This window comes from Mauremys reevesii, linkage group 2, assembly GCF_016161935.1.
Source record: "Mauremys reevesii isolate NIE-2019 linkage group 2, ASM1616193v1, whole genome shotgun sequence".
Taxonomy (NCBI): domain Eukaryota; kingdom Metazoa; phylum Chordata; order Testudines; family Geoemydidae; genus Mauremys; species Mauremys reevesii.
The window spans coordinates 236900353-236924036 of record NC_052624.1 but is presented as its reverse complement, the minus strand read 5'-3'; the positions used below and the strand labels follow the sequence as shown (position 1 = coordinate 236924036).

Below are 23684 nucleotides of genomic sequence, written 5' to 3'. Positions count from 1 at the left end.
TTAAACATTTATATAAGCAAAATAATTTTTTGAAAGTTTTCACCAGTTGATGTTACATTGTTTGGTTTATTTGATAACTGGCTCGAGGATTATAGAAAGTAGGTATTCACCAATGTGAACTGTAAGTTTTAATACAGCATCTACAAGTATTTTAGCAAGTGTACATCTGCACACAAAACAGATATTCAGCTTTTTTTTTTTACTAATCAAAACAGAGTAAGCATGTTTACATTAGATAAGACTCACTGCAACATTGTCAGATATTTGCAATTCATTTTGTCTACTGATTTACTACTTGTTGCAGGATCTTAGCTAATACACGTTTATACAAGTGAGGTTATCCTAGAATGGATACAACAGTAACACTTGGATAATCCAATATATTAGTGAAATAATTTACCTGGTTCTTCCTTAATAAACTGCAAATCTTCTGGATATGGGACTGATGGCTGCATCACAGAGCAATCTTCTAAATTCTCTTCATTATTAGGTGGTATATTATAAATAAATCTCTTTGTAGTTTGGTTTTTCCTTCTTGCTTTTCCTGGTTCTTGAACTGATTGTCCCTGTGAGGCCATGTCATTCCACACAAACACTTTTCCTTCACCTTGAGATTCATTTTCAGCCATTTCAGGTGAGCTGTCCTGGACCCAACTACAGTCATTCATTTGATAGTTTTCTATTTGGCCCTCATCAATACAGTAACCATCATTTTCAGTTTTTATACTGCTTGCCAAGTTAGTAAGATTCCGTGTTGCCCAGAAACTGGCAACTTTCTGATCCCTTGATGAAGGCAGACCATCCCGACTAACCGATCTTCTGTTATAATCCACTACTACAGCCTCTGGAGCTTCTGACTTAATGCTTATATTTAAGGCATCTTTAATGAAATTGCGACAGGACTGGACAACCTCAGTCATTTGAAGATAGCTGGCCACTGACATCACTTCAATGGCATTTTGGCTTGTAAGGACAAGGTTACCAGAATATAAGAAGTCCAATATGACAGAAAAACCTTGAACAGCAACAACATCTAAATAGGTAACAGTGGTTTGGTTACGGCTTTCTTTGTTTGTAAAGCAGTACAGAGTCTTAAAGAAACGGCTGCCGGCAACTAGGATGTTCTTATGAGCTCTGAAGACCCTCCCACTCACCACAATATTGACATCACAAAGAATGCCTTTCTTCCTCTGTTCATTTAGTTCTTGCAGCAGCTGATAGCAATAAGAGTTCTCATTTTGCCTACTGTTGTAGTCGCAGTACCCCTCATTAGTCAATTCCGACGGTATTTCTGACTCCTGCAATTAGAGGGAAAAAAGTTAACTGTCAGTTTCCTTCTTAGTTTTCCCACTGCTGCCAACAGGATATGAAAATAAACTTACTTTAAATATGTAATACAGAGGAAAATGGGGTTTATATCCTTTGTGCCTTTATGACATAAAGGCAACATAAAATACAAGTTTCCAGAAAGTTTCCTTGTGTATTAGAAACTCAGGCCAGTTCTACTATTTTTCCAGTTTCAGGAAAAAGGGGGTAGATGAGCTTTATGTACCACAGAAGTTAAATGTAAGCCACTGATGGTGTTTAAAGTGTTCATTTTTGTTAAAACAAATGCCTGAACTAGAAGATAGAAGAGATTTACATTAAAGATTCAACTACCAACCTGTTCAGGTAAGAGCTATGAAAACTCCTCACACCATTTCTCTGGTCTTCCATAGAGGCCTCAAGTAAAAATGGGGAGACAGGACTAACATTCCCAGTATATTCTTCCTCCCTCCTTATCAGCCTTCCACAAACAAATGGAAGCAAAATGAATACAAATGCCACCCTGCTTCCTTTGCAGATCACATTTAGTAATAAACTATATTCTAATGACAGTTTATAAAAGTTGGTGCACTACTAGGCATATTTTTTAACTCAAGATGTTTTAACAAGTACTTAATTTTCCAACTATGACAGTTGGCATTAGAGAGACTTGGTGGGGTAATACACGTGACTGGAATATTGGTATAGAAGGTTTTGGCTTGCTCTGGAAGGACAGGCAGGGAAAAAAGGGAGGAGGTGTTGCCTTGTATCTTAAAAATTAGGTTGAAATGGAAATAGGACACAGACTTGTTGAAAGTCTCTGGGTAAGGATAAAAGGGGTAAAAAGCAAGGGTGATGTCATGCTAGGGGTCTGCTACAGACCACCTAACCAGGAAGAGGAGATAGATGAGGCTTGTTTATAAAAAGAGCTAACAAAATCATCCAAAGCAAGACTTGATGGTGATGGGAAAGCAACACAGCAGGGCACAGATTATCCAACAAGTTCTTGGAATATATTGGAGACAACTTTTTATTTCGGAAAGTGGAGAAAGCTATCAGGGGAGAAGCTGTTCTAGACTAGATTTTGATAAATAGAACAAGCTACAAATTAGACAGGTTAGAGGTTTTCAAGTTACCAGGGCCTGGTGAAACATCCTAGAATACTCAAGGAGCTGACTGAAGAGATATGAGCCATTAGTGATTATCTTTAAAAAAAATCATGGAAGACGGGTGAGACTCCAGAGGACTGGAAAATGCCAAATACGGTGCCAATCTACTAAAAGGGGAATAAGGACAACCCAGGAAATTACAGACCAGTCACCTTAACCTCAGTACCTGGAAAGATAATAGAGCAATCAATTTGCAGACACCTAAAAGATAAGGTGATAAGTAACAGTCAGCATGGATTTGTCAACAACAAATCATGGCAAACCAACCTAATGCCTTTCTTTGACAGGGTAACTAGCTTTGTGGATGGGGAAAAGCAGTAGATGTGGCATATCTTGACTTTAGTTAGGTATCTGATAATGTCTTGCGTGACCTTCTCCTAAACAAACTATGGAAATACAACCTAGATAGAGGTACTATAGCATGGGTGCATAACTGGTTGGAAAAAAACTATTCCCAGACAAAAAGAACAGGAGTATTTGTGGCACCTTAAAGACTAACAAATTTATTTTAACATGAGCTTTCGTGAGCTACAGCTCACTTCTTCGGATGCATAGAATGGAACATACAGACAGGAGATATTTATACATACAGTAATCATCAGTGGATCACAGTCAAGCTGGAAGGACATATTCAAGTGGGGTCCCGCAGGGATCAGTTCTGGGACTGGTTCTATTCAATTTCTTCATCAATTATTTAGATAATGGCGCAGAGTATACATGGTAACAGGTGTTCAAGTACATAAACGGTTGTTACAAGGAAGAGGAAAGTAAATTATTCTCTTTAACACAGAGATGGGCAAACTTTTTAGCCCGAGGGCCACATCGGGAAATAGAAATTGTATGGCGGGCCATGGATGCTCACAAAATTGGGGTTGGGGTGCAGGCTCTGTGGTGGGGTGAAGGATGAGGAGTTTGGGGTGTAGGAGGGTGCTCTGGGCTGGGACTGAGGGTTCAGGGGGTGGGAGGGGGATCAGGGCTGGGGCAGGAGTGTGGGGAGAGGCTATGCGGTACAGGCTCCAAGCGGCACTTACCTCAAGCAGCGCCCATAAGCAGTGGCATGTCCCTTCTCCAACTCCTACACGGAGGTGCGGCCAGGTGGCTCTGCACACGGCCCCATCTGCAGGCACAACCGCTGTAGCTCCCATTGGAGCACCGGAGGGGGCCATTGGAGCATGTAGGAGCTGGAGCGGGGCCATGCCACAGCTTGCGGGAGCCACGTGGTGCGCCCCCCCCCCCCCCCGACCTGATGCCCTGTCCAGAGCATCAGACAGGGCCTAGCCGCGTGGCGCAGCCCCTGACCCAGTGCCCCGGCCGAAGGGGAGCCAAGCCACATGGTGCAGCTTGCGAGCCGGCTTAAAACGGCCCACAGGCCACAGTTTGCCCACCCCTGCTTTAACCTCTGAAGCTAGGACAAGCAGCAATGGGCTTAAATTGCAGCAAGGGTGGTTTAGTTTGGACATTAGGACAGACTTCCTGTCAGGGTGGTTAAGCACTGGAATAAACTGCCTAGGGAGGTTGTGGAATCTTCATCATTGGAGATTCTTAAGAGGTTAGACCAGGGGTGGGCAAACTTTTTGGCCCAAGGGCCACATTGGGGTTGCAAAACAGTATGGAGGGCCAGGTAGGGAAGACTGTGCCCCCTCCCAAACAGCCTGCCCCCCACCCCTTATCCACCCCCTCCCACTTCCTGCCCCCTAAGAACCTCCAAACCCATCCAACCCCTCTGCTCCTTGTCCCCAACCGACCTCCCGCCAACCACCCCACCCCTGACCACCCCTTCCAGGACCCCTGCCCCTGACCGCCCCCTTCCAGGACCCTACCCCGTATCCATCTTGCCCCCCCCCCAGCCCCGTTCGGAATGTGGCCCCGCAAACATGGGCGGAGGACTCAACAGGAGCAGGGGCAGCCGCACAGCCAGAGAGAAGCGGCAGTTTCCCCTTCAAAGGGCCACTTCTCTCTGGCTGGCTGCGTGGCCTTCCAGTGCTCCCCCTGAGTCCTCCGCCTGCGTTCCCGCCATCTGCACTGCCCGCCTGCATATGATTTCAGTGCAGCCAGTGTTGAGTTGCCCGAGTGCCCGGCCCTGGGTCCCCCTGTTGTTGGGGGGCCTTTGCCAGGGCACCCTGTGTTCACTTGTAAATCTGCCCCTGCACCGCGCCGCCCAGCCCCGGAGCCAGCCAGGATGCCGTGCTGCCAGCACAGCAAGCTGAGGCTGCGGGGGAGGAAGGACAGCCGGGGAGGGGCCGGGGCCAGCTGGGAGCTCAGGGGCTGGGCAGGATGGCCCCGCAGGCCAGATGTGGCTCGCGGTCCGTAATTTGCCCACCTCTGCCCTATCCACACCCCCGCCCTCTGACCACCACCCCGAACTCCTCTGCCCTCTATCCAACCCCCCCTGTCCCCTGCCCCCTTACCACACTGCCTGGAGCACCACTGGCTGGCGGCGCTACAGCCACGCAGCCGCCGCCACCGTGCAGCACAGAGACTGGGTCAGGCCAGGCTCCGCAGCTCGCTGCCCCAGGAGCTCGCAGCCCCGCTGCCCAGAGCATTGCGCCAGCGGCGGAGCGAGCGAGCTGAGGCTGTGGGGGATGGGGGATAGCAAGGGAGGGGCCAAGGGTGAGCCTCCTGGGTCAGGAGCTCGGGGGCCGGGCAGGACAGTCCCGCGGGCCGGATGTGGCCTGCGGGCCGTAGTTTGCCCACCCCTGGGTTAGACAAACACGTGTCAGGGATAGTCTAGATAATACTTGGTCCTGCCCTGAGTGCGGGAGATTGGATTAGAAGACCTCTCCAGGTTCCTTCCAGTCCTATGATTCTATGGTTCTACAGTGGCAGCTTTCACCATTAGACATTTGTTCAGAAAAACAAGTGGAGAGAGTACTGAAGGTTATTATTGCAAGTGTTAAAATACCACAAAAGCTTGAATTATTAAACCAGGAAACATCTTAAAAATGTTGCACAAGGATTTGCCATTATAGTAGTGTTTAAATGTGTAATAAGTGTTAACAAGGGAATTACTACATCCTTTGCATTTATATAGCATTTTTCATAAGGGTATCTCAAAGTGGCTTGTAACAATTCCTGAAGAATGACAGACAAAGAGGCACCAGGCAGTGAAGTATTACTACTATAGGTCAATGCAGATAGTGGAAACCTGTAAGTAGCAGACAGGAGAGTTTTGAGCTCAATTTTCAAAAAGGGATGGTGAAGTCAACAGATGATGTGGCAACAGCAACAAAGTATGCTCTGAACAAGGAGGAACTGGAGAGAAAAATTGGAAAAGGGAAGAGTTGGCAGACTGGGATATACAGGGTGGCCCTAATTTAGATGGAGTATTGCCATGAAGAATACTAAGGCGGCAGCAGAAATTTTGTAGCAAATCAGTCAGAGATGGTCTTTCAGGACATCATTAATGCAACTCTATTTCTATTTATCAGTTAGGAAAGGGCCACAGATGTTTCAGAACAGGCTGGACTCTGGCTAAGTGATTTAGGAGGCCACAGGCTAGAATTTCAGTAATCAAAGAGTGAAGAGAAAAACATGCTATAATTGCCAACTATAATTCACACTTTTTAATGCCAGAAGGAACAATTATATCATCTAGACTGACTTATGTGACATATCAAATTTCACCCAGTTACCCCTGTACTGAACCCAATAACTTGTGTTTGACTAAAACAGATCTTCAAATCAAAACTGAGGCCTTTCTGGAAGACATCAAGAGATATAGTTGGTTAGCACCGTAACTAAGAAATCATTTTCCACAACACTAAAATAACTTGTGTATTTTGTTAGTAGCTCTCAAAACTCAATCTAATGTGGATCATGAAGAGGATGGCAGCAAGACTGATCAAATCTTCTCAAATCAAGTTTTGGCTGCTTCTGTTTAGGTAGCAGCTATTACCCCAGTGGGGCAGAAATGGAAGAAAGATTTATCTACAGCAGTGGTCAGGACTCTATCTCCCTGGTGGGTGGAGCACTCAACCAACTCTATACTTTCCTACATCACCATCCTCCTCACAGCTGACCTCATGCAAGATGTGTAAAGAAAAGCAGAATAGTGAAATATAGATGTGTAACTGGAAACGGATGTGGTTTTCTCAGCCACACCTTACAATACCCTTGGTACATCCACTCAATATCCCAAAACCTTCTATCAGAACCCATGCCATACTCCCCACTCAGCGTACCCAACTTCTTGTAACTAGTCTCAAAATCCTTTGAGGACTTAGTTGCTGCAGCAAAGAAACGGTGGTCAAGAAACCATTTGTCACAATGTATACCCACACCATACTTGTGCCTAATGTGGTCTCTCCTAATGGAGCTCTAGTCATCTATTAGTTTATAAAAAAAAAAAAAGGCAGGAAGGAAGATGCAAAGGCATTTCAGATTAATTCAGAAGAAGATATGATGAACTAACATTTACCAATTCCTCCAAGCGCAGATGACTGCAATTCCAAAGAAACACGTTCTTAAAATGCAATAAGTTAGGCTATGGCTACACTGGAGATTTGCAGCACTGGAAAGCCTCCACCAGCGCTGCAATTAGTAAGTGGCCACACCTGCAGGGCACTTCCAGCGCTGCAACTCCCTGGCTGCAGCTCTGGCCGTACACCTCACTCAGCATGGGGAATAAGGATTCCAGCGCTGGTGCTGCAGCGCTGGTCCTCAAGTGTGGCCACACACCAGCGCTGTGACTGGCCTCCAGGGAATAAGGTGTATCCCAGAATGCTTTTATAAATTACTCTTTGTTTTGTTATGCAGCCTCTCTTTGTTTTGTTGTGAACTCAGTTCTGTACCTGGCTGTAAACAATCAAATGAGAGGCAGGCAGGCAGAGTGAATGAAACAGAACGGAGCCGATTGGAGCTCCGTTTGAACTGCTTATCTATAAAAACAAACACTGATCACAGCAAACAGGAGCTATCTGTACCTGGCTGTGAACGATCAAATGAGAGGCAGGGGAAACAGTGTTGGATGCAGGCTGTTAGGGTTCGCAAACATTTTGTGATTTTTCCAATCTCTCTCTTCCCCGCTCCCTGTCACAGTACACCACCCTCCACCCCCCTCTTTTGAAAAGCACGTTGGTGCACTTGAATGCTGGGATAGCTGCCCATAATGCAGCACTCCCAACAGCGCTGCAAATGCTCCAAATGTGGCCACATACCAGCGCTGGTAGCTGTGAGTGTGGCCACACACCAGCGCTGCTCCTACACAGCTGGATGACCAGCGCTGCAAACTACCAGCGCTGCAAACCGTGTAGCTATACCCTCTGTGAGAGATCTCGAACTAACACAGAGATCCTTGTTTGGCATCAGTCTCTGCTGTCTCCTGGGAGCAGGAAAGGACCAAAGACTCTTGCCTCTTGCATGTGTGTATGAAGAGTAATGGAGAAGTATTTATCCTTTCAGAATCCTTCATATGTTGTTTCATTTGCCTTGCAGCATCTTTCCTCTTCTATCCAATTAGGTAGTTCTTTCCCCATCAGCTAAACACTGCCCGCAAACAAGCCCTTTCAGGAGGGGGAGAGAGAGAGAGAGAGAGAAGTAATAATTCCTGGCCACCGTTTTCTAGAAAACATTTCAGAAGGTTTTGCTGTCAGCTGCCATAGAGGTGGAGCATCACCTACACACAGACCTTGCCTTATTATTTAACATTTATACTGCAGTAGCGCTGAACAGACATAATCAGATTGGGCTCCACAGTGGCAAACGCTACAGAAGATAAGAAAATCCCTACTTCAAAGAGCTTACTTTTAAATCAGCAAGTAAAGGTGGGGAAGTAATCCTTGAAACAGGGATACGCAAACATATTTATGAATGAAACACTGCCTCCTATTCGTGACATCCAAGGCAATTATGGTTCATGTGCAAGAGTGATACTACATCAATTGTTCTTCTGCTTTCAGAGAACTTCTGCCTTTAACCAAAAATGTATTTGAGACTGAAAGGGATCTTTTGTGGTGTTACTTGCAAAGTCCTAACTTTAAAAAGTATTAAGTGGAGGGGAAAGAAAACTGGCACCCCTACCACATGCATTTACCGACAGCAGCAAAAGGAACACAGACCACAGTAAAGCATTTCTGCAAAACTTATTAACTAAATACATCTGTCCTAGTGCAAGAGTCCAAATTTTAAAAACCTGAAGGCAGTCAGTCTACCCCAGGGCAGATAAAAATCAGTGATTTTTTTTAAATTTCATTTCAGACTTGTTTCATTATTTAAATTATAGTACATTTTTCTTTCTAAAAATTAATCTGTTTAAAATGAAATCTGAATTCAATACAAAATATTTTAAGGGCTAAACTTATAATTTCTTAAAACATTTAAATAAAAAATAATGCTGACTCCATCAGCTCCTATTAAAAACTCTATATAGAAAAGCAGTCTTTAACTCAAAGATAAAAAGTTAGAATTGGCGGAAATTTTCTTTATAAACATGGCACAATAGTGTCAAGTATCAGAGGGGTAGCCGTGTTAGTCTGGATCTGTAAAAGCAGCAGAGAGTCCTGTGGCACCTTATAGACTAACAAATGTATTGGAGCATGAGCTTTCGTGGGTGAATACCCACTTCATAGGATGCATGTCACATTAGGTCATGTACTTTATTAAGGGCTTGTTTTAAAGAATATAAATGTTATCTTCTGTTTGTGTATTTAATTAAATTTCAGTTTCCATCCTAATGTAGCTTGACACAGATCATGAGTAAAAACGTAATTATCTAGTAAACAAGCAATATATCATTCACTATTTTCTAACATACTTAAAGGTACAAGAATCTAAAAATATTAAGCTACATAATTGCTTAAATAAATGTATACAGTTACAGCCTACCCTTCTAAATAGCAAAAAAGATACCAAATCTAGTGTAAAAGCTCTATTTAGCTGTAAATCAACATATTTTAATGCTTATATGAGAATGCACTCTTCTGTAGAAAACTGAAATATAAAAGGAAAAGCTGATCAAAATCAATTATTTAATTCAAGGCTTTCCACTTAATGATTTAAATTGCTTTGATTTAGATCAATCCACCCAGGTCTACCACATACTGTAACTAATTTAAAGGCAGGCCATAATTTTGGCCTACAGTAATTGTCTATTTAAAACTAGTTTACAAAGGGGGGGGGACAAAACAAACAGAAACAAACAAAAAAAACCTTAGGATTGGTGCCTCAATAAAAGGCATGGAATCACAATACCCTTGAATTTATAGCTGCGGAAACCACTTGTGATGTGTTTTGGCATTCCAAGTGAACTGTATCTCTAAAAAAAATTGAAATCACTGCTCTCATTTGAGAGAGTCTATTGCCCAACAGGTCTATAGATGTTTCCACTGTATAGTGTCTAATACCCACAATTTCCTTTTCTCACTTGAACAATGGCATTATGCCATGTGTGTCTTATTAGCAGCTGTTAAACATGTCCTGCAGTTGAAGCTTGTCAAGTGAAGAATGTGTGTGTACTACCTCTAGGACAATGACTGAAAGGTCTCTCCTAGCTTTTAACTAAGGCCTTGGCTACACTGGCGCTTTACAGCGCTGCAACTGTCTCGCTCAAGGGTGTGAAAAAACATCCCCCTGAGCACAGCAAGTCACAGCACTGTAAAGCACCAGCGCTCCCAGCGCAGTAAGCTAATCCTCTCGCGGAGGTGGAGTACCTGCAGCGCTGGGAGAGCTCTCTCCCAGTGCTGGTGGCGCGACCACACTCAAAACTTCAAAGCGCTGCCGCGGGAGCGCTTTGAAGTTTCGAGTGCAGCCAAGCCCTAACTCTTAAAAGGCTTCCTCCCCCCCATGATGTTTCCTCAAAATTTTAGGAAAAACATGCTAAGGAACACAAATTACCTACTTAATATTCCAATATTCTAAAAATTTGATATCAGGGAATTTTTTAAAGGCCTATTATTTTGGTATTACCAGATTAAATTTAGAGGTGGAGAGAAATCGCATCCCTGTTGTGTTTGCATAACACATGGGAATGGAAACATAACAGAAAAACCTCCACAGTTTGTTAATTAAGTTTGGAATTAATGGCAAATGCGATTTAAGAGATTTGACTACCCAGTAAAACTGTATTTATTCTTTTGAACATTCATACAAAAGAAAAACTTGCAGCAGAAAAAAGGGAGAGAATCACACAACAATGGTTCAAGGATACAGAAATCAGTACCTTCCATTTGAAAATTCAACCCTCTAAAGCTACCCTGCAAGGGGGGTTCCCCACTTACTCAGCAATAGTACAAAAGAAAAATCTGATGTTACACCATAACGCAAGTGTTTTCATTTGAGTGAGCAGGTATGGAACGTGGAAGATTTCAAATGTATTAAGCAATCTACTTTTATTTTAGGTCTTGTTATATTTAGAAGTGTTTGAAAGATCAGTTTGCTCCCTCTATTTAGAATACTGAAGTGTTACTGTATCCACAAACTCTAAACACAGAGTAGATGGGACAAGCACTGACTGACAGTTTACAGAAGAAACAACAGATAAGGTTGATTCATGTTATGAAAATTCCCGGCACAATGAAGTGCAGGTCTCTGGCTGGTGTGAGCAGCTTGAAAGAACTTCAACAGAAGCTGTGACAGTCTACAGCAATTGAGGATCTCGCCTTAGTGTTTAAAGGTTTTTCTATAGAATACAAAAAAAAAAGTTCAAATCTGAAGGAAAGCAGTAAGAAGTCTTTAAGATAGATGACCACTTAAAATACACTTCACATGCACCTGGGTAAGATGATAGCAGATACATTTTCCTTCATATGAAAAATTTGAAAAGCCTAACATATTAAAGCAGCAAAATCCAGTGACGTATCAAGAATGAAGAGAGATACCACTTCCATAAATTACACCAGAATTACCATTACAAAATAATCATCCAAAAACAATTTTAAAATATAACAAGCAGGGATAGGAATGGTTGTAGGATGGCTAAAAAGGTTAACACAAGGAGTAAGGAAATAAAGCAAAGGAAACTGTCAGAAAGGAAATAGAAATTTTAGTCATTTAACACATATCAGGACAAGACAATGGAGACAGAGGAACAAGCCTCAAATTACAGGACAAGGAACAAAGTATGTTTGAGAATTACATGACAGATCACATTAGCATTCTCAGAAACTTGATGCTTTGAGAATGCTTTTACTAGGAAGATAAACTAAAGGTGAAGTTTATAGTATATAATTCAAAAATGCTCAGATAACTGAAGTCTCTTTACTCACTTCTGAAGTGAACTGCAACACAACAGCAAGGCATAGGAAGTTCATGTGAAGTGAAACTTGTATATCCTACTCAATTGAAACTGCAGGGGCATCTAGACTTGCTTACCATACCTGTCTTTAAACCCTGACATCCTGCTCAAATTTAGAACACCTGGTTTTGCCAGAAGTGCCACAGGCTCTTTAAAGAGCCTAAGTAGTTAGCTCAATTTTAATTATCAAACCAGTTCAGCTCTAACTCAGGTAGAAAAGTAGTACTGCAGAGAAGTCAGTGATTCAGCAGGATTAGGCATTCCTTTAGTGTCTCATTCACCTATGGACCAGAGTTAACCCTGCCTAGCTTTGAGAGCTCTAATCAAGATCAAAGGCAGAAACAATACAGCTGAAGGCTTTCCATTTTTTTCAGATGTGCCTTTAGAGAAGTCTATATAATAGAAACTATTTTCCTTATGCTTGACTTACATTTTGTGATCAATTTACTTCACTATCTTGTTAATTTAGCCACAGTGTAAGATACTGTCAGAAACCAACAGTGACAAAGGAAATTAAGTTCTCACTGTAGACAGTTAATTAAGTACTAGGTCCAATAAAAATACAGCTTTATGTCAAGCACATGTATTTGTTGACATTTCAAACACCCTTTAGACACTTGGTAGATATAGTAAAAGAGTAATGTTGTCAGTGGCCTTGCCAATAAGAGATATAACAGCTTTTGCTTTCAGGGTGGTTGGGGATCCACACAGCTCACTAGTTTCAAAGCATTAAAGGGGTTAGATGGCATATTAACTAGGCTTTCAGGAAACCACATGTTTATCTTGATGCAATTGCAAACTCTTTATGCAAAGTAGCAGATGAAATCTAAGTCACCTATGTTGGGAAAAAAGAATTACATCCAAAAGCAGATATGAGCACCCTACACACCCCCTAGATACTAAAAATAAATATTCCCTCAGATTTCGTGCTAGTGTCTAGAGGATTTTGCACATAGCTGGTTTTGGGACACTGTTATAGTTTTCCCCCAGAGAAGAACGCTGTAAGTAGTTTTAAATATCAGTGCATTAACACATTTAAGTGCATACAATTTTCTTCTCCTAAGGACATCAATTTATCATAACAAAATTAACAAATGAAAATAGTTGTGTTAACCAGGTATAACCACAACTAAAACTATTATGTATACCCCCCCAGCTAATGTGTCTGGACCATAGGTGCTGGAACAAGGGGCCTTGACTTGAAGTGGGTTCCATTATATACAGGGTTTCCAGTTTGATTCAATGGCTCTCTACACTCCCACTATAAAAACTGTTCCAGCACCCCCGGCCTGGAAAGGCCTATTAGATACTTCAGCCTGAAGCAGAACGCAGGGTAATCTGCATACTGGAGACAGAAGGTGTGGGAACTGGAGCAGAATGTGCCCCGCACCCCTACCGGACAGTGAGAGACCGAGGAAGCCATTTAAACTACACACGTGGAGACGCAGACATGTGAAACAGTCTCCACCAGGGAACTACGATACCCCCACCCAACACTACCCTGGCCGGGAGGATGCCATCACCCCCAATCCCGAATACACCCCCCCAACCCCTGTGGCACCGTACCTGCTCTGCAGTGACCGGTTCGTTGAGGCGGTGCTCGGCGGAGAGGTGGTGTCTGAGAAGCAGAGCTCGTTTGTAGTTGCGGGTGCCCTTGCAGAGCTCGTCGTGCCCCCCTACGCCGCCTCCCCCAGCCATGCTGATGTCGGTGGGGGCGGAGGCGGCGGCGGTGCACCAGGCGCAGGACATGAGGCCGGTCTCCTGGCAGTAGTGCAGCCATGGGAACTCCTTGAGCCAGGAGCCCTGGAAGGAGACGTGCAGCTTCTGCAGCAGGGACTTGGGCCTGGCCGCTAGCGGGAAATGCTTGATGCTCTCCCCCTCCCCCGCGCCCACGCTGCTGCCCTCCGCCTCGTCCCCCCCATCGCCTCCAGACCGCCTGCTGCTGCTACAGCTGCCGCCCTCGGCGCCGCTGCCATCGCCCAGGCTGCCCCCCTCGCCGTCCTCTTCGTCGTCACTGCTGTCGCTCAGGGAGCCCCCGTCCTGGACCAGTTCCTTGCCCTCCAGCAGGCCCTCGGGCTCCAGGCCTTCGGCACCCTCCAGCTCCAGCTCCTCGTCCGCCCCCCGCCCATTGAAGTGCCTCCGCGGCCAGGCAGGGGCCTCGCAGCCATTGTTAGCGGCGGAGGGGCCGGAGAGGAGCCCTCCGCCGCCCCCCCGAAAGGCCAGAGTCCTGCGGTTCCTCTCGGCGAACATGGGGCCGCTGGCGGCCGCAGGGGAGACTGCGTCCTGGGGCGGGGGCAACAACAGCAACTCCTTCCCCTCGGCGGCGGCCTCCAGCTCTTCGGCCTCCAGCCCCTCGAGCTCCACTTCCTCGTCCGCCCCCCGCCCATTCAGCTGCTCGGGGTCTTGCCGGGCCCAGGCCTCGGCCGGGTTACCCCCGGTGTTATTGTTCGAGGAGCCGCCCCCGGCGGCTCCCCCGCCCCCCGCTGCGGCCGCCGCGGTGACCAGGCCGCCAGCCCGGAACGCCAGCGTCCTGCGGTTCATCTCCGCGAACATGGCGCGCGCGCGCGCGCCCCCCGTCCGCCTCGCGCCCCCCGCCTCGCGCTCTGACTCGCGACCGCCGCTCCCCGATCGACCGACCGACTGTTCTGCCCGCTGACGGGGAAACTGGGACCCGGCCTGCCCAGGGAACAAAGAGAGACAAAGGGGCGAGTCCGACTCCGGGTCTGGCCTGTACCGCCGCAGGCTCCCCACAATAGATCCGGCTCCGCAGCGCTTCCGTCCCGACAGGCCCCGGCCCAGGTCGAATGGCAAATGAACAACGGACTCCTCCCACAATGCACCGGGGCAGCCACCGAAGGGGGAGGGGGTTGAGCGGGCGGGGGAGAGAGGGAAGGAGAGCGGGAGGCCGAACAGCTGGTGAGTGTCAGGTTCTAGTCAGCGCTCCCCGCGCGGCGCACCCCGCCCCCCAGAGCACAGCGCAAATCTCTGCCTCCCCCCCACCTCCGGCAGCGCCACCCTCTCTTTTTCCTTGTGCTGCCATTACTAGCCACGAGCTGCAGCCCACCTAGGGTGGCCTATGCACGCCGAGCCCCATGTTGTGTCTCAGAAAGGGTGCCTGCAGGGCCGACTTCTTATTGTGGGCGAGGGTGGCGACACACCGCCCGCCTCCGCGGCACAGTGTGCCAGGCGCGGGTAATTGCTCCGAAAAGCACTGCCCCGAGTGCCGAAGCTACTTGCGCTTGTTGTGAAATGGGAATTCAAAGAAAAGGTCACACACGTGCTGAACTGAGTAGGGATGATTGCCATGGGTCTTACATCATGCACCGCCAATTACAGAGCGCCCTGCGTGTTTATACCTGCGCAGCCATACACTCTAATGGCATAGATTATCTGGGTTCCATAATCCGGTTCAAGGGAAGGGAGGGGAGTGCAGGTCAATGGTCTCAGTGTGCACTACAGGCAGTAATCATTAACAAATCTGAAAACACAGGTTATATTGGGTGTAATAATGGTCTTGTAGCATTCATAGCAGTCCCTGCTGCATTTGTTTTCTAACCTCACCCAAAACTGAGCTAGCATTTCTTAATTCCTTTCCATTTGGGTTCTATATTTATGAATACAGACCTAAAGTTCATGCTGTAAAATAGTCAGGGCTCTATCCTGCAATACCATAGTCACCAAATTTGTAGCAGATTCTGTTTTTTGCTCAGAATTTAAACACTTTTGCGGGGAAAAATCTTTTCTAGATTACATATTTGGGGGAAAAAACCTTGAAAACAAACCAAAATAAGACGATATCGTGAAATGTGCTTGATACTGCATCTGACCTGAAAGTGTTGCCAACGCTCCTGGATTGTCCTGGAGTCTCCAGGAATTAAAGATTAATTTTATTATGTCAAGTGATGAAACATCCAGGAATAGGTCCCAACCAAAATTGGCATCTATACCTGAAACAATAGTTCTGAAAAGCCCAGTTCATTGCAGTAGGGTGTTAACTTTGCTTAATCATGGGCAAGTCTACACTTCAGACCTATATCAATATAACTACATCACTCAGGGTGATGTAGTTATACCAGCCTAACATCCCCATATGGACATAACTATCTCCTCTTGGGGAGGAGGATTAACTACGCTGATGGGTAGTGATCGATGGCTCCATGTCTAGTTGGCAGCCGGTATCAAGCGGAGTGCCCCAAGGGTCAGTCCTGGGGCCAGTTTTGTTCAACATCTTCATTAATGATCTGGATGATGGAATGGATTGCACCCTCAGCAAGTTTGCAGATGACACTAAACTGGGAGCAGTGGTAGATACGCTGGAGGGTAGGGATAGAATACAGAGGGACCTAGACAAATTGGAGGATTGGGACAAAAGAAATCTGATGAAGTTCAACAGGGAAAAGTGCAGAGTCCTGCACTTAGGACGGAAGAATCCCATGTGCTGCTACAGATTAGGGACCAAATGGCTAGGCAGCAGTTCTGCAGAAAAGACCTAAGGGTTACAGTGGACAAGAAGCTGGATATGAGTCGACAGTGTGCCCTTGTTGCCAAGAAGTCTAACAGCATTTTGGGCTGTATAAGTATGGGCTTTGCCAGCAGATCGAGGGACGTGATCATTCCCCTCTATCTGGCATTGCTCAGGCCTTATCTGGAGTACTGTGTCCAGTTTTGGGCCCCACACTACAAGAAGGATGTGAAAAATTGGAAAGAGTCCAGCGGAGGGCAATAAAAATGATTAGGGGGATGGAGCACATGATTTATGAGGAGAGGCTGAGAGACCTGGGATTGTTTAGTCTGCAGAAGAGAAGAATGAGGGGGGATTTGATAGCTGCTTTCAACTACCTGAAAGGGGATTCCAAGGAGGATGGATCTAGATTGTTCTCAGTGGTACCAGATGACAGAACAAGGAGTAATGATCTCAAGTTGCAGTGGGGGAGGTTTGGGTTGGATATTAGGAAAAACTTTTTCACTAGGAGGGTGGTGAAGCACTGGAATGGGTTATCTAGGGAGGTGGTGGAATCTCCTTCCTTAGAGGTTTTTAAGGTCAGGCTTGACAAAGCTCTCGCTGGGATGATTTAGTTGGGGAGTGATTCTGCTTTGAGCAGGGGGTTGGACTACATGACCTCCTGAGGTCCTTTCCAACCCTGATAGTCTATCAGGGCCGCCCAGAGGGGGGGGCAAGAGGGGCAATTTGCCCCAGGCCCCGAGCCCCACAGGGGCCCCCATGAGAGTTTTTCGGGGCCCCTGGAGCGGGGTCCCTCACTCGCTCCGGAGGGCCCGGAAAACTCTTGCGGGGCCGGGCGCAGGAGCTTCTTCGCCCCGGAGCGGAAGGACCCCCCGCCGGCGAATTACCGCCAAAGATGGAGCGGGACCCGCGCCGAAGTTCAGCTCGGTCTTCGGCGGTAATTCGGCGGCGGGGGGGCCTTCCGTTCCGGGACCCGCCGCCGAAGTGCCCCGAAGACCCGCGGCGGGGACTCCCCGCCGCCGAATTACCGCCGAAGACCGGGCTGCGCTTCGGCGGCAGGTCCCGCTCCGGCGGTAATTCGGCGGCGGGGGGTCCCCGCCGCGGGTCTTCGGGGCACTTCGGCGGCAAGTCCCGGAACGGAAGGGCCCCCCGCCGCCGAAGACCCCGGGCCCCCGGAATCCTCTGGGCGGCCCTGTAGTCTATGATTCTGTTCTATGACAGGAAAGCTCTCTCCCCTCGGCTTAGAGCATCTTTATTAAAGTGCTGTAGCGGCACAGCCACTGCAGTGTTTTAAGTGTAGATGTGCCCTTAAAATGCTGCATCAGTGCAGCTGCAGCGCTTTAAAAAAAGATGCTCTAAGCCAGGGGTCTCAAACACGCGGGCCGTGGGGTTATTTTCTGCGTCCCGCAAGCTCCTCACGGCCCCCCCACCCGCCCCCAGCGTTTACCTAGATGGCTCCGGCCTGACGCCCGGGGGCAGGGCATGCTCCCTGCCTGCCTGCCCTACCCCCTTGCTGCTCTAGGAAGCGGACAGAACCTGGGGGAGGAGAAGCGCAGAGGTGTGTGTTGCTGTTGCTTCAGGCACCGCCCCCAGCAGCTCCCATTGGCCGCGATTCCCCCTTCCCAGCCAATGGGAGATGCTGGGGGTGGTGCCTGAAGCAACAGCAACACACACACCCCTGTGCCCTTGCTCCGCCATGTTCCAGCCGCTTCCCGGAGCTGCGCAGGGGCAGGGCAGGGCAGGCAGGCAGGGAGCCTGCCCTGCCCCCGGAGTGCGCTGGGCCAGAGACCGCCCCCTGAACTCCTCCCGCAGCCGAACCCCTAGCCATGAGCCTCTTGCCGCACCCTGCACCCAGACCCCCTGCCACACCCCTCCTGTATTCCAACCCACTGCCTTGAGCCCCCTGCCACACCCCGACCTCCTGCCGTATCCTGCACCATGACCCCCTGCCCTGAGCCCCCTGCTGCACCCCGCAGCCCTCCTGCACCCCAACCTCCTTCCCTGAGCCGCCTGCCGCACCCTGCACCTGACCCCCTGCCCTGAACCCCCTGCTGCACCCCTCCTGCACCCCAACCCACTGCCCTGAGCCCGCTGCTGCTCCCCTCACCCTTCCAGCACCCCCACATCCCAACCCACTGCCCTGAGCCCCCTGCTGCACCCCTCCTGCACCCCGATCCCCTGCCCTGACCCCTGCCACACCCCTCACCCCTCCTGCACCCCACACTCCCACTCCCTGCCCTGAGTCCCCTGCCACACCCCGTAGCCCTCCTGCACCCCAACCTCCTTCCCTGAGCTGCCTGCCGCACCCTGCACCTGACCCCCTGCCCTGAACCCCTTGCTGCACCCCTCCTGCACCCTGATCCCCTGCCCTGACCCCCTGCCACACCCCTCACCCCTCCTGCACCCCACACCCCAACTCCCTGCCCTGAGCCCCCTGCCACACTCCTCCTGCACTCTGACCCCCTGCCACACCCCTCATCCCTCCTGCACCCCACACCCCAACTCTCTGCCCTGAGCCCCTGCCACACCCCACACCCTCCTGCACCCCCTGGGGGCAGGGAGGGGGCAGAGTTGGGGTGGGGATTTCGGGGAAGGGGTTGGAATGGGGGCAGGGAAGGGGTGGGAAGAGGCGGGGCCTCATGGAAGGGGTGGAGTGGGAGGCAGGGCCGAGGGCAGCGGTTGGGAGGTGTCAGTAATGCGGCACTTGGGCCAATGTACTAGTCCGACTCCTCATGTGGCCCTCGTGGTCATTTGAGTTTGAGACCCCTGCTCCAAGCTGATGGGAGAGAGTTTTCCTGTCAGTGTAGTTAATCTACATCCCCAAGAGATGGTAGCTATGTTGGCAGGAGAAGCTCTGCTGCTGACATAGCATCTACATGGTGTGGTTCGGTCAGTATAATGACATCATTCAGTGGTGTGGATTTTTCACCTCCATAGCAACATAATTACACTGATATAGGTCTGTAGTGTAGATAGCACCTATAACAATCCAAATATTACATTAAAGGTGATCATTTTAGCAGAAATATCCAACAAATGTGCTTGTTCCAAACTGACTTCCAGACCTTGGGTGCCAGAAACCCAATTGTCTTCTCCCCAGCTGCAAAGACCTCCCATTCCGCCCCACCACCACCACACACACACACACACTTTCTATAATGCAATTATGTTTTTAGCACAAAATTCTGCAACACATGGTACAGTGTTCTAGAACAGAGTTTTTGCTTCAAGTCTTTGCTTATAGGGCTCTATCACAAGACATTTTAGTATTAAACATTTTATACTAAAAGGTTAAATACTTAAATAGGCAATTAAAATTAAAGAGGAAAAATAATTAAAATTCAGTCCAAAAGAATCAATTTGGCTAAATTATGCAAACTCAAACAGCACCAAGGAATGTGGTATAAAAGACAATTCAGTGGCCCTCAAATCAGATCTCCCAGCCAACAAAATGGATCAGTTCACAAATGATAGGGTTGAAAAAGGGTAGCATTAAGTATGAAAACTAAGGAAGAGGTTCCAGCATAGGCAAATCAAAATAAATGGGAGTTGTATTTTAATTAGTTGATGAATGGGAAGTAGAGCACTGCCCAAATTCTAAATGTAATAGTTGCCTAAATAATATTCATATGCTAAGGTGAGATCATGAGAAAAATCAGTAATTGAAAATACTAACTCCCCATCCCAACTCTGAGAGGATTCAAGTAGAAAATTAGTTTAACACTGTCCTCAGAAATAGTAGTAGAATTGAGTTCAGAAAGGCACTGCATTGACTGTATTCTTAGTATTGAAGGTTAAAAGCTTAAGGGATCTCACTATAAGTCCATAGATTCTCTGGAGAAACAAACAAATCGTACAATGCATTGTCATACATCCATGAGAATTGTGGAGACTACTTGAATCTATAAGAGGAGATAGGAGAGTGGTGGAAAATATTGAACAGGTGACAAACAAACAGAGAGAGGCAAGGCAGGGCCACATATGGACCCCAGGATGAAGAAACGTAAGGGTTGTATTGTAAAGCAGATACATAGAAGACAATAACCTCCACGTATACTAACTAGAATGTTTTTCTGTCAGAAAATACTGTTTAATTGAATTCAAAACTTTCCATGGGAACATGTCAGTCTTGACAAAATTTTGTTTTGGAAAAAAACAATCAAAATGAAGCATTTTGATAATGAGAAAACATCCCATTTTGACATTTTCAGAATGGAATGTTCAGGTTTTAATTTTGAAACAAATTCCAAATTTATTTTATATTACTTTATAAATTATAATATATAATAAAAAGTCAACATTGACATTAAACATTTTGTTTGACCCCCCCAAAAAATTCAAAAATTTAATTTTGCAGGAAATTTCAGAATTCAATATTTCATTCTGATTCAAAACAAAAACAATGTTTGAAATTGTGCAATTTCCCATGAAATCGAAATTCTGGTTCCCACATAGCTCTAATTGTACCATATAGGCCAAGTCCCAACACAATTCAAAAAATGGTTCCAATATAAGTTACAATGTGGAAACAATTCTCAGTACCCCCAGGGCCAAGATGGAAGAGCTATCAAAAGGACACTGTGTGCTTCATGGCATAATGGGACCAAATTCCGCTGCAAGCACCCTATAATTCTGAAGGACGCCTAAATTCTGTGATAATGTTAAATGATTATTTCTCCATTAAATGTCTCCATGAAATACCCTTCAATTCCATCCTTCCCACGCGAGACATACACACAACTATGGTTCATAGTTGAAAACACTCGATGTAAAATCGGTCAATGATTATTTTCAGCAAAGATTATTTCTGATTATGTATTTTTTTCTATGTGTTCTCTAGACAGCCAAGCTAGTTGGGTTTCAAGAGTTAAACCACTGTCTGGGTGATACAGCTCAGAATCTCCTTCCTTCATCCCATACATACCAGAGAAGGCAGGAGGATGTAAGTTTCAGTGGTTCATCTTCTCAGCAACTCAGGCCTCAGATGCTACTTCTACTCTCTAGGCAACCTAGCTGCCAAGGGTTAACATCCATCTCCCCTTGCTCCCTGCAAAGTGGACTCTAGCTTCCTAATTCATCTTTGGCCAGGTTCTATACAACAGAACTCTAGAGACAGCATCCACTTTAAACCAATTAATCTCCATTTGTGGGAAAATTGTAGGCAGATCTCAGCAGAGCAGGGAGACAGAAAAAAAATGCTGGATGGCTGTCTGCTGCAAAATAATGAATTCTACAGCAAAAATGCTCAGTTTTGTGGTATCTTGGAAAAATGACAGATTCTAAGGCAGGGATTGGCAACCTTTTGCCCGCAGCCTGTCGGAAATCCGCCAGCGGGCCGGGACGGTTTGTTTACCTACAGCGTCCGCAGATTCGGCTGATCGCAACTCCCACTGGCCACGTGTTCGCCATTCCAGGCTAATGGGGACTGCGGGAAGCTATGCGGGCCGAGGGATGTGCTGGCCACTTTTTTCCTAATGGAAATGGAAATTAGGACCCTAAATACCTTTGTGGATCTGGGCCATTTTGTTCATTATTGAATCCAATAACACAGCTTAACTATAACTATCTCTGTTCTGCAGAAGCATTAACATTTCTTAAAATAACTGTATTTTAACAATATATTTTACTGTCACTCAGAAAATCAAAACAGGTTTAATAAATCCCTTGTTTGTTGGGTGAAGTATGTTACCAGAGAGGCAGATGCATGGCCAATAAGGAGCTATGTCAGTACTCACCCATGTATATGATAGATAGCACAATGATGTCCTTCTCATAGCTTCTTCTGCTGCTGCTGCTGCTGCCACCTCACGTGTGGCTCAGCCATGGCAGCTGTAGTTCTTTTCTCCTCTTTCATTCTCAAAATCCTCTGCAGGTGATGCCTTTTACCAAATCTCCCCTTCCTAGGGATATCTGGTCAAATCCATACTGTAGAAAAGACCCACGTTGTCAGATAGCACATTTCAAACCTGGCTTTCTCCTGCCCCAGTTTGGAAGCTGGTTTGGTTGTTAACATACATAAGGCCAAACTGGGTTCAAAACAGTTGTCAAAATCCATCTGTGGTGTTTGGAAACACGTCTTCTCTCCCCACAGCCCACTTACTCATATCTCATGTAGCCAGAGCTAATGATATTCCTTACTACTTCTGTGTCTGAAGCTGTCTTATTCCAAAGGCTCCTCTCATTTCCCTTTCCACTACCCTTGAGCAGGGAACCAAATTCTGTTTCCATGTTACAATAATTTTGTTGAATAGCTTTGTTTCTCTCTGGTCAAACTTGTCTTCCCCTAATCTCTCTACCCACTTCACGTTCTTTTCCTCTCCTCCTAATCCTCAAACAAGGCTCATTCATCCTGGAAGAGGAGCCAAAACAAAGCCTGGTTCCTTGGACCTTGGCCTGATCTACACCTAAAACGTAGGTAAACTTAGCTAAATCGCGCAGGGCTGTGAAAAGTTTCATGCCCTGTGCAATGCAGTTAGGTTGACCTAACCCCCACTATAGATGCAGGTAGGCTGATGGAAGAATTTTTCCATTGACCTAGCTACTGCCTCTCGGGGGCGTGGATTTACTACAATGATGGAAAAACCCCTTCTATACCTGTAGTAAGTGTCTATGCTACAGCGGCGTAGCTGCAGCTTTGTCAGTGGAGCACCTGTAGTGCAGACATACCCTGTTACAATCCCTCTCCCCAACTGCCATTTCCCAACTGTCATGGAACTCTCCAAGCTAGTTACTGTGTCCTTGCCCAACATGGAATGCCAACAGGGATTCCCAGCCCGGAGGCACAAGTTAAAGGGCTCCATACTTGCTGCATTAGAGTAATACTGTAATCATAATTAATTTATAAACAATCCATGATCCTATTCAGAAGAAAATATTTGTGGCCTTGGGAATTGCTGGCTGTGAAGTGGGCTGATGTACTCGGGGAAAAGGCTGACCAGCTGTGTGAAATGGCTAAATAAATAGGACTAGATTCACTCATACATTCTGACAAAGCCAGGTTTATGGCTGCTTTGCATCATTGGAGTGGCACAAAGCAACCAGAACATACCAGCGAACCTGGCCCATAAATTCCAACTTGAGTGCGAGGAAAGTTCATGTCTCCCATGCACAATAACTGTCTTTGCTGAATCTGTGCATGTGCCCCAACTGAGGCCACACTTTCCACAGTGGCTATCAGGTCTACAATAACTGACTGCATATACCCCTAGTGGGACAGATGAACAGGTCCCAGGCTTAGCTTCCATTTCATTAATTAAAAAAGAAAATAACAGCCTTCAATTGCAGTGGCATCCCTAGTCTCTGGAGAAGGGCAGTTGGGAAAGACTTCTGTGTCCGTTCTATGGAGGTTGTGGAGTGCCCTCATGCTATTATTGACTAACTTCTCAATCAGTGAAGTATGTGTGTATGTCTTAGCATGATTATATTTAAAATTTCTGCAAAGAAGAATCTAGACCTTGGTTTAGTCATTTTGAATAAGATTTTGGGGCAGGGGGGGGAATAAAAATTGAAATAAATAAAT

At 46.6% G+C, this 23684-nt stretch overlaps 1 protein-coding gene across 2 annotated transcripts in view; it reads right to left on the bottom strand.

Moving 5' to 3' along the window:
• The window catches only part of ZBTB10 (zinc finger and BTB domain containing 10), a 40829-nt gene extending 17970 nt beyond the window's left edge, over window positions 1-22859 (bottom strand). Inside the window, exons 1-3 of one of the 2 annotated variants that reach the window (XM_039524615.1) lie at window positions 22760-22859; window positions 21901-22090; window positions 401-1298 (exon numbers count right to left, since the gene is read on the bottom strand). In XM_039524615.1, the coding sequence (XP_039380549.1) occupies window positions 401-1298; window positions 21901-21939 (937 nt within the window). In that variant the 5' untranslated portion in view covers window positions 21940-22090; window positions 22760-22859. Of the gene's footprint in view, window positions 1-400; window positions 1299-13269; window positions 14632-21900; window positions 22091-22759 lie in introns of those variants that run through there. The other variant, XM_039524614.1, reaches the window with a different exon arrangement.
• Between the last annotated feature and the right edge of the window lie 825 nt (window positions 22860-23684).